Raw genomic sequence first — 10,143 nt, forward strand, 5'->3', positions numbered from 1 at the left:
CTCCTCTCTTTCCCCTTTCAACAGGATTTTGGATGAGGAATTTAGCAGGTCAATTGTGTGAAAACTGAGTGAGAAACATTTAAACGTCCAAGCCTCTGAAACAGCATGGAAGCTCCTAGGAAAGCTGATCCTGGTAAGGATTTTTGGACCAGTGCTGGTTCTGAGTTATCTCTGACCTGGCCATGTCTTCTCTCTCTGTAAAAACAAGTTAAACCCCCCTAATAGCCCTCCTCAAAAAAATAACCCCACAAGACTCCAAAGGAAGTAAAATCATTAATTTTGAACCCAATGAATATTTAGTTTCCTGACTCTTGGGTAAATATTAGATAGATTCCCAATTTCAACCTGAAGCAGTTTATTTGGCTGCTGTTCACAAGTCAGACACAGCAAAAATCAAAGAAATCTCTTTTGATTCAGGTTGGGTAATATTGCCTGAGGGGTAACATCATTTTCATTTCCACACATCCAGCACTGGCACAAAACGGCATGGACAGGTATGAAAGATAGATCATGGATCCTTGGTGCTAAAATTCCAAATTCCAAATACACAAAGTTTCATCTTTGTGTAAATAATAATTACCAATAAAAATGTTGCTTGAAAAAAAGAGAATGTGAAAAGAAAAACACTGTTGCATTTGATAAAGCAAAATTCTTTGCAGTACTGCCAAAAGAAAAAAATAAAAGAAAGAAAAAACAAAAGAGAGTTAAAACAAATATAACTCTTAAATAAAAGATCCAGGTACCAAAGAGCAAAATTTAATGAAAGCCAAAACTGTTAAATATGGAATCCTGTTGAGAAAAAATGTCAATGTCTTTAAGAGTTTTACCATTACTCTATTTTTAAGAAAAGTGTAGTAAAAATACATATTACAAGTTTACATTTTCCACGCTTTTGTCCTATTCGTCTTTTTTTTTTTTTTTTTTTTTTTTAAACCCCTCCACTCATCAAAAGCCTTTGACAGCTGCATCTCACATCTTCACGTCACGGGTGGCCAGTCCTTGCACTGCTGCTGCTCACAAGACCGTCCAACTGCCGTGACCTGCTGCCACGTGGTCCTGTTTTTGGAGTAGGACGGGGCACTGATGGGTCTCAACAGCCTGCTCCCAACACAGCAGCCAGTGGTGCACTGTCATGGCAAGGTCCAGGACATGGCTGGGTCAGGAGATCCATCCGAGGGCTCTGGGCATGGAAACGGGCCAGCTTGTGTGCTAGCACTCACACAGAACTGAAGGCAAAATTAAGAAAAGCGGGTTAAAAATAATGATAAACAACAGAAACATCCTGAAGTGGATGGAGAAACATCCACTCAGTGGAGTGGCTGATAACAGAGTTCATGTTCAGTGATGAGAGATGAAGGCCACAACGGTTCTCGGTGGTGGGAGTGAGGAAAACAAACTGGCACAAGGCATGCTGTGCCCGGGCTTAGGACCTTGACTTTGACTTGCTGGTCTCCAAAGTGTTGCATGACAAGTGGGTAAGTGGAACAGGTGCTGCAGACCAGGCTGGTGTTAATGGTGGTAAATGTATTGCTCTGCACATTCGTACACCAATGGAAACTGGTATTCATACAGCTTCCAGTTGTACTTCCAGATTCTCCATGTAGACCTGTGCCAGTCATTTGCCTGCATCATTTTTTCTTCACCTGCCTCCCTTCTTTTACTGCTCCTCTCTTGCAACATTGCAGAAAAATAAAGAAGGAAAAAAAAAAAGAAAAAGTGAAGAGAAAAAAAATTAGAAAAAGCAGCTCAGAATGCCCCAATAGCAGCTCAGTCCCCAGATAGATATTTGTTTGGCCCTGTGAGAACCTTTGAACTTAATTTGCCAACAGTGGTGGGCATGTGAGATGGGACAAGGCTAAGTGGGGTCACTGTGGTCCCTGCCCCATATATTTTCTCCCTCTCCAGATGCTCTCCTGGTAATCCTTCACTTCTGGGGAGGTGTCTCAGTCCCACCAAGGTAGGAAGCGTTTGTCTGTCCATGCCACAGATTCACAGAAAGAACCTTTCGTGCAGTTCTAGAAAACCATCCTTGCCCCCCTTGATCTCCATGTCCATGGCTGGAGTCCCAGCTGCCTGTCTGGCACTGTGTGTTTCTGCAACACCGAGTCTGGGGTCAGCAACCTGCTCTCCTGGCTTATGGATGCTTCCCACTCCCTAAGGACACAGGAGTGGGAATCTGCTACTGTTGGCTTTGTACCCAGACAGGCCACAACTTGACAGGGAGTTTGAGTTTGACCAGCCCTGATGCTGTTGAATGTCACGGTTAGCTTGAATTAAGCTCTTGTAGGCTCTCATCCTTGGTTTGCTTCAGCAGCTCCTTCCAGGAATCCATTCTGGCCAACTATCTACAAAATGTCCCTCTTAGTTAGAAAAAATGGCCATAAAGGGATTTCAGAGCAGAAAGGGATTTCAGAGCAGAAATATTCCCATTGCAGCCCCATGACTTCTAGCATGTTGTACTGGTTAATAGGCAGCCACCTAGAACTGGATGTCTTGAGATGGTCTATTCCTGGCTCAAGGTGGTTCCCTTAAGTGACCACCAAAAAGGGAGCACACACAGAAGCTAAGCAATGAAGAAATGGTTCACAATTGCTTATTAGCCCCCAATAACCTCGGCAGGAGAGTTTCACGTGAGGGGAAACCACTTTTACTTTCCTTCTTGCTTAAACAGCAGCCACGACCACGATTGTAGACCAACCATCTCCTCCAGTCTGCCACGCATGGTGCTCTCCACTGCAGGCACACGATTCTTCTCTTGAACCACCACTCATCATCTGTGGAAGAATTACTGCTTTGTCCTCAGCTTGCCTGGGGTTTCCAAACTCACCCACGACTTTTCCCCCTGTAAAACAGCCTCATGTTTTTGTTCGGGTTCCGTCTTGCATCAAGTCCTTCCCGCTTCAGGGAGAGCTGGTCACAGCTCTGTCTGCCTCGTTGCAATAACTCCACAGCCTGAGTTCACAACAGAACAACAAAGGCAGAATCACGATGGACAAAAGGGGTCAATGATGATGCCCTGCAGGGAGTTCAACTTGCCATGTATCGTTTTGTCTTTTTTGCTGTTAGTAGCTCAGACATTGTGGTTTGCACCCCAGACTAAACCAGATTGAAGGACTGAGCAGGGAAGGGGAAAAAGGCTGATGTTACCCTGACACCACAGGAATTAGTAAGAAAAAATATATATATTGCACACACTAAGACTTATTAACAACCAAGTTAAAACAAAATGGCATAGTCCTCATTAGTGTTCCAGTGGTTCTTTGATCAGGGACAGTTCACGAGTCTGTTAAATCCCATAACGCTCTCCTTATTGCAGTACAGACCTGTTTCTGTTCTCCTGCCGGTGGATCTGTTTGCAAATGAAAAGGGAAATAGATTTGATTTCCTTGAGAAGATCCATCCAATTGTCCCTTCTGTCATCATCGTTTGTCTTGTTGTTGTTGGGTATGTTTTTTGGCTCTGGAGGGGTGGAGTTGGGCTGTCCCTGCTCTCACCCAGGCAATGGGTCAAAAGGTCAATTATAATCCCGTTGCTCCCAGGGACATGCCAGTGCTGTGGCTCATGCATGGAATCGTCTGCATGGATTTTGGGAAATCGTGGCTGACCACACGTCCATTTTCTCCACTGCCTCCTGCTGCAGCCGGCCTGGGAAGGGTTGATGTCCGTATGGCTTCGTTGATTGATTGCTGTGGGATTAAACAAAAACCCTTTTTAGGAAAGACGGGGGGGTCTCCCCCTGTCCTTAGCAATGTTGGAAAAATTACAATATTAACCAATGTTGTCATTCTGTCACTGTTCTCTCCCTCCTTGTCTCCATTCAAACTCTCACTTTCTGCATGTCCCCCCTGCATCTGCTCTGTTACTTCTGCACCTCTTCTACGTGCAAAATTAAATGTTTCGGCAGTATTTTGGAGTATAAGGTATCTGTGCCATGTGCAAAACCTATTCAAACTCTACAACATAAGAACAGTCATCCTGGATTTGAGCAGAGGTATTATAAACACTTCCCCCATAGAGATGCTATTACTACTCCAGGCCTGTTCTGCAGGGTGGACTCTGAGTCATTGCAAGCATATGTTAAACTTTCCTCATGTGAGAAATTGAGCATGTGCCTCTGTTTTTGTCTACAGTGATGACTGAGGTAACTAGGAAATGCAAACCTAATTCAGGAAACCAAATCTTATAGTCCTGTTCCAGATAAAATGCTTGCTTTCAGAGACCTAAGGAAACCACCTGTGTAGAACAATTAAGCTAAAAGATTAAGTCACTTTGGTTTCTTTGCACTCAAGCTACCTCCAAGAGCACCATCATTCTTTCTGGTCTGGGATATTCAGGTGAAGAATGATTCATAACAGATAAATCTGAAACAGCTGCTCAAAACCAGTCAGCTTAATGCTTTACTGGGCCTGGACCAGCCTTGTGGTCTGGTGGGATCTGCAAGTCATCCGGGGAATCTGTAAGGACTTGCTGAGCAGAGGTTGGGTTCAGAGGGGTGTCTGGGCCAAAACCCAGAGAGAGCCCGGGCTCTGCTGACTGGCTTTGTGGGGCAACCAGTAATGGGAGTCAGCCAAAGGGACAAGCTCAGAGAAGGTGTTAACACTGGGAAAATTGACTCCTTCCCATAGTGGCTAGTTTTAACAGGGCAAAAGCACCACAGGCTAACACTGACATGAGTTAGTGAGTCATTTCAAGAACACAGAGAAGCCAGCAGCAGGACAGAATCTCCTTAAGACTAAAATTATGGAGCTGACACTCTTTCACTGTCTATTTGGGCTATGCCCAGCTTTACAGTGCAGGCAGAAATTATAATTTAATTTTTGTATTCCCAGGGACATTAACTGCTCACATTATCTTACCCCTGTGCTCAAGAAACCTCTGTAGAATTTTCTGAACCTCAATGGGAAAAGAGCTGCAGCACATTTTGAGTGCATTAGAGATGTCATTATTGCTGACAAACCATTATGCATGTTGTGAAATGGTGACATAAAACCCAAAGAGGCTGTTGCTTATTCTACTTTTGATTCTGGGTGAGTTTCAGTGAACTAAAAATCTGTCTGGATTTTTTGAAATTCACTTCATACTTCATATACTCATACCAAATTTCATGCTCATGGGAGAGGTCAAGATGAGGAAGAAAAGGGATGTGTTACGTATCCCACTGCCTCCTTGTACACCGTGGTATCTGTATAAGAGACTGCCTGCTAGTCATCTGAGCCAAGACATACTTGTTCCACAGATGCTGCATTAAATGTGTACCCCCAAAGCTCTCAAATCTAATCCACTCTTGACACGACACTCTGAAATTTAGGCACACCAAAATTTAGGGCTCAGGCAGATCTGGCTTGTAGGAAGTATGCTTCTGCAAGACCACAACAGAGTGGAGTTAAAAAAAACCCACTACATGAGACATTGGAGGCCAATTTATCTCTAAGAGGGCCAATAATTCTGAATTTGGAGGCCCACATCATCCATTCCAGGGCAAAAATGCTATGAGCAGATATTGCTGTTGTCAACCTGGAAATGGTGCCAGCAGGGTGCCAGCAAAGGGAACAAGAGGATGTGATTCATTACTGTGCTCCCCCAGTTTTATCTTGCTGTTAACTGCTTGGGTTTGGAGATGTTTTTTCATATTGCAGTAACACTATCACACCAACCCCAGCACACTTCATCCATGCTGCACAAGATTGCCATACTCTGCTTTTGTTAATTTTGAGGAATTTCAACTTGTTCCTGTTCCCATTTGTGCTATAATTTCGCTCTATATCTGGATTTTAAATTAGCATTATGCCACATGTCTGATCTTGCATCAGCTCCCCACTACAGCGTTTTGACCCTCTCTTAGCTTCCTCTGGTGTTCCTGTTCCTTTCTAGCAGCCGAGTGACACGGTCACTCCGTTGTCCCTATGTCTTGGCTTTCCACCCAAGGTCTGGGCTGCATCAGTCTCTGAAGGCAGCTTTGGAGCTGGGGTAGGACCAGAGAGAAGGTGAGAAAGGCCGTGGAATGGGTTGCCACCTTCATCCGCTTTGATTCACTTCTGGACTTGTAACAAAACTCGATTAAGGCAACCAGCATGGCCAGTCCGAGCCCTCCGATGAGGATATAGAAAACCCCCGCCACGTTGCTGAGACTCAGCGCGCTCGTCTTGTCCTGGAAGAGAAAGGAGAAGGAGGAGGGGGAGGGCACGTGGGAAGGAGAACAACAAAATTAATATGAAATTGCTCTGGGAGGGATGCTGCACAATATAGCAACGTTGGCATTACATCATCTTTCTCTTCAAATGAACAAGTGGCATTTCTAAGAGCATTTTTAAATTTTTAATTCAGTGTCTGGTAAATCTAACGTTTCCCTCACACAAACAAATAAACATTTCTTCAGCAATGAGACTCTTTGAAAAGGTTTGGGATCTCTGTTTTTCCATCAGCTAGCTTAAACGCTTATTTTACTCAAAATGTCTACTTTGAATTATTGATTAAAGGAGGAAAAAAATTAAAGTTTTCCTCCTCTGTGACATTTGCTTGTCCCTGATGTCTCGCCTGAAATAACCTGTTCTCTTGGAAATGCTCATTCCTTCGTTCCTAGACTGTTTCCCCCGCAAATTCTGTTGCTGGGCAACACATCGAAATGGCTGGGCTTTTTCCTTTTTTTTTTTCTTTTCCTTTTCAATGTTAGGGTTGAGGTGACACCTGAGCTGTCCTCAGAAACTCATTTGATTTCTATGTAATAGGGCAGTTATTTCATATGCAATCAAGACCCGCTGATGCATGTCTAAGCTAATTATTTGGTTGGCAATAAATAGGGCTATTAATGGGCCGCAACTCACATTCAGCATCTACATTCTGATTTTACAATTGCCTAATGAATTGTCATGGCTCTCTGGGGAAGAGGCAAGTATCAGAAATACTCATTTCACTGCGAGAGAAACCAAGTGATGTCACCCAGTGCAGCTTTCAAAACCTTCTCTTCCATGTTGACCAGGTTGAGTTGGGAATAATTTGGGCAGCAAAAGGACCCCAAACTTGGCTGAGCTCCATGTACAAGGCTCCTGTTTGTAGGACAGGCTTTCTCTGTAGTGCAACCAGACAGAGGTTCCCTGCTCCACGGTTGCTGCTGCTCTGCAATATTGACTCGATACCTATTTGCTGGTAGAGATTCTGCAGGGCCAGCACAACAGGTCAGTGCAAATCTGTTGGAGTGACCAGAGTCTGACCAGCCCTGCTCCCCGGATGTGGGAGGACAATTGCATACAGCTCATTTGAGATGTAGCCACACACTTATATTGATGTCTGTAGAAGTGTCTGCAGTTGGTAAAGAAGCCTCTGTGCAGCTCTTGGTGTTCTTCTGTGCTGCTCTATGGACACATGGACCAGTGGGTGGCACAGCCTGTTCCTTGCCCTTGTAGGACAGTTGATTCACTTCCTTTGCTTGGCAGGTTTTACAATAAGGAACCCACACTTTTTGGGAAGGGTGAGGATTCAGGAAGCAGAAAAGCATATTGGAGCCATGTTGAAAGGGTCCAAAATGGAACACCAACATGAGCATGGAAGGTTTTCACACAAAGTCAGTCTGCCTGCCACCAGCACTGTCTTTCAGGCAAGTATGGTTTGCAAAAGGATCCTGTCTTTTTCTGCATCAGGGTTTGACGGCAAAAAAATTAACCCTCAGAGCATGAAAATACCTCAGTTCTCAAAATGAGAAAAACCCACTCCTGTGACAGAACAGAACATATAGGGTTTTTTTTTTAATTAGAAGAAAAGAGGGCTGAAGTCAGGAACACTAAAAAGAGATTTCTTTTTCTATTTCTCCTTCATCTGAGCCACTGCACGTGTGAGCTGCCAAGCTTCTGCCCAGCCGGAGCTCTCGCTGTGGGGTCCGGTATCGTGGGGAGCAACTTTCCATCCTGAGCCCTCTGCTGAAAGATGCTGAAGTTGGTGTGGGGCCACTCCTGCGGAGTTTCGGTGGCTGAAAAAAACTCCACAAGTGATCTCATTTTCCATGCTTTGCTGATTGACATCACTTTGACAGGAGATTTGCTGCTGTCACCATGTGCTTTGCACTGCTGCAGATGAGACAGTTGCCGCTGGCAGGAAGGTTGGGTTTCTCCCTTCATACGCTGGTCAATTTGTAATCTTGCCAATGAAACATTGGATGCTCTCTGTAATGAGAGATTTCTACATTTTTCCTCTTAATTTCTGCAGTTTCAATATTTGCAGGATTATTTTATCTGATGTTTTCTAATCTGCCTTTGTGCATTTTTTCCTCCAGGCTTGACTTTACATTTTTTCAGTCATCTCTTCTCTGCAGATTATTGGGCATACTTTTAAGCACCAGCTGGGAAATGCAGGCAGTTTTTTAGAGAAGATATGGAAGAGCAGAGCAATTACTCTCAGGAAACTGGGTTGCAACACATCAGGTACTTTGCCTTTTAAAATTCAGTCTAAAGGGGCTACATCAGTTTCAGGGAGGGATGAAGACACTAGAGGTGGGCTGCCCTCCTTGACATCCTAATCTTTTAGCCTGGCTCCTTAATGAAATGTGGCTGATTAGCACATGCTCTCTGCTCAGAGGAAAGAATGGGGACAAGGGTGCAGGTGGAGTAGTCTGTTTGTCTGTGCGTTACTAATAATTTTCAGCCTATACTTTCACCTTGATTTAGCAGAAGTGTGGAGACCCCCCAGCTTTGTGAAAAAGAACGACACTGAAGAGAAGAGAAAACCTATTGATACTCTTATTCAACTAAATGTATCAGTGCAATCCATACAAGGAATCAGAGACTCCACAGGGGCCTTTGACTTGCAGACACAGATCCTTAGGAAATCTGTCTTCCTTGGCTCTGTTGGGCATACAATACAAAAGTTTCAGGTTTTATTTGCTACAATATTTATTTCCACCCCCAGTTTGGGGTTCATGGTCCAACAGGGCACCTTCTCAGCTGGTTGCAGTGGCAGAGAAGTCTGGCAGCCAGGAAAGGCTTCTGGTTTTTAATTCTCACTTTCCTCCTGACATCAGCTACAAAATGACCAGTAAGAGAGAAGATATGATCCAAAGCAGTTTCCTGCACCACCACAATTCATTTCGGGGCTGTTGTATTTTTCTTGCATTTACTTTGCAATAGAATTATTGTTATTGTTATTACTCTTACTATTATTACTGGGACAATCTGAGTGAACTGAAAGTTGTCTTATGCAAAAGGCAAAGAAAAGCATCTTGAGGTACAGCAGTGGGCAAACCTGCTGGGAGAGAGAGAGCAGCCTGAGGTTCACCTCTGCTACCCTAATAAGGCTTCTCCCAAGGAACCAAAGGCATGGGCAGCTTCAGGGGACACTGAGGAACAGTGAACCAAGGGAGCGTGGCTGATGACACAGCCTGCTACCACAAGCCAGGCTGAAGAGTGAAATTGCTTCTGTGGTAATATTTGACTTCTTGCTCATCCTCCTTTTTCTTTCCTTTTTGTTTCCTTCCCCCTCACAGCAGGACAGGTAGAGATGTTCTTTGGGCAGCAGTGACATCTCGTTGCTCCAATCAGCTGCAGAATCAGACCCACACGATGGGTCGGAAGCTCTGCATGCCCCACTGAGGTTTTGCCTGCTGTTTCCATGCATGATCCTGCCCTAATAATGCTTATAACAATAAAAAGTCCCAGATTATGCTATCTGCTTGAGAGGACCCTCCCCTCCTCTCTGCTTGGGCTCTGTGACACCAGATGCTCTCCTGTAGAGCTGCCCATCACGGAACCAGCTTGTTAGTGGGAGTGTAAATGTCACTGCTCGTCTCCCGCAGCGGCAGAGCGCCGACGTGGGGGGAAGATTGGCAGGTGAAAAGAGAAAGAAAAACCCATCTTCCCAAAAGCCCGGCCTTGTTGCTGCAGCAACCAGGCACCTTCCCGTCTGTTACTCTCAAACATGGCACCGTGTCCATCATCCCCTTTGTCATTATTTAATCCTCGTTGGCTGAAAGGCATTAGGGCCAAATTTGCCCAGCAGGGCTGGTCCCTTCTGTCACCCTGCATGACCAGAGCCTATTGGCAGCACAGGGTGATATCACCTCGAGTTGTTGCCATCTCCATAGAAGATGAACTGTCCTTAGAGCAGTTGGCAGCTCAAGACCCTGAAATTAGCTCAGTTGTTTAGAGCATGGTCATCATC

At 44.7% G+C, this 10,143-nt stretch overlaps 1 protein-coding gene across 7 annotated transcripts in view; it reads right to left on the reverse strand.

Moving 5' to 3' along the window:
- Positions 1-338: 338 nt before the first annotated feature.
- GRIA1 (glutamate ionotropic receptor AMPA type subunit 1) overlaps positions 339-10,143 on the reverse strand; it is a 120,805-nt gene continuing 111,000 nt past the window's right edge. For 6 of the 7 annotated variants that reach the window (XM_032702556.1, XM_032702558.1, XM_032702559.1 and 3 more), the window contains 2 exons: positions 6,014-6,148; positions 339-3,707 (listed from right to left, as the gene is read on the reverse strand). In XM_032702556.1, the coding sequence (XP_032558447.1) occupies positions 3,519-3,707; positions 6,014-6,148 (324 nt within the window). In that variant the 3' untranslated portion in view covers positions 339-3,518. Of the gene's footprint in view, positions 3,708-6,013; positions 6,149-10,143 lie in introns of those variants that run through there. The other variant, XR_004359713.1, reaches the window with a different exon arrangement.

The sequence above is a fragment of the Chiroxiphia lanceolata genome, chromosome 15 (genome assembly GCF_009829145.1).
Source record: "Chiroxiphia lanceolata isolate bChiLan1 chromosome 15, bChiLan1.pri, whole genome shotgun sequence".
Taxonomy (NCBI): Eukaryota; Metazoa; Chordata; class Aves; order Passeriformes; family Pipridae; genus Chiroxiphia; species Chiroxiphia lanceolata.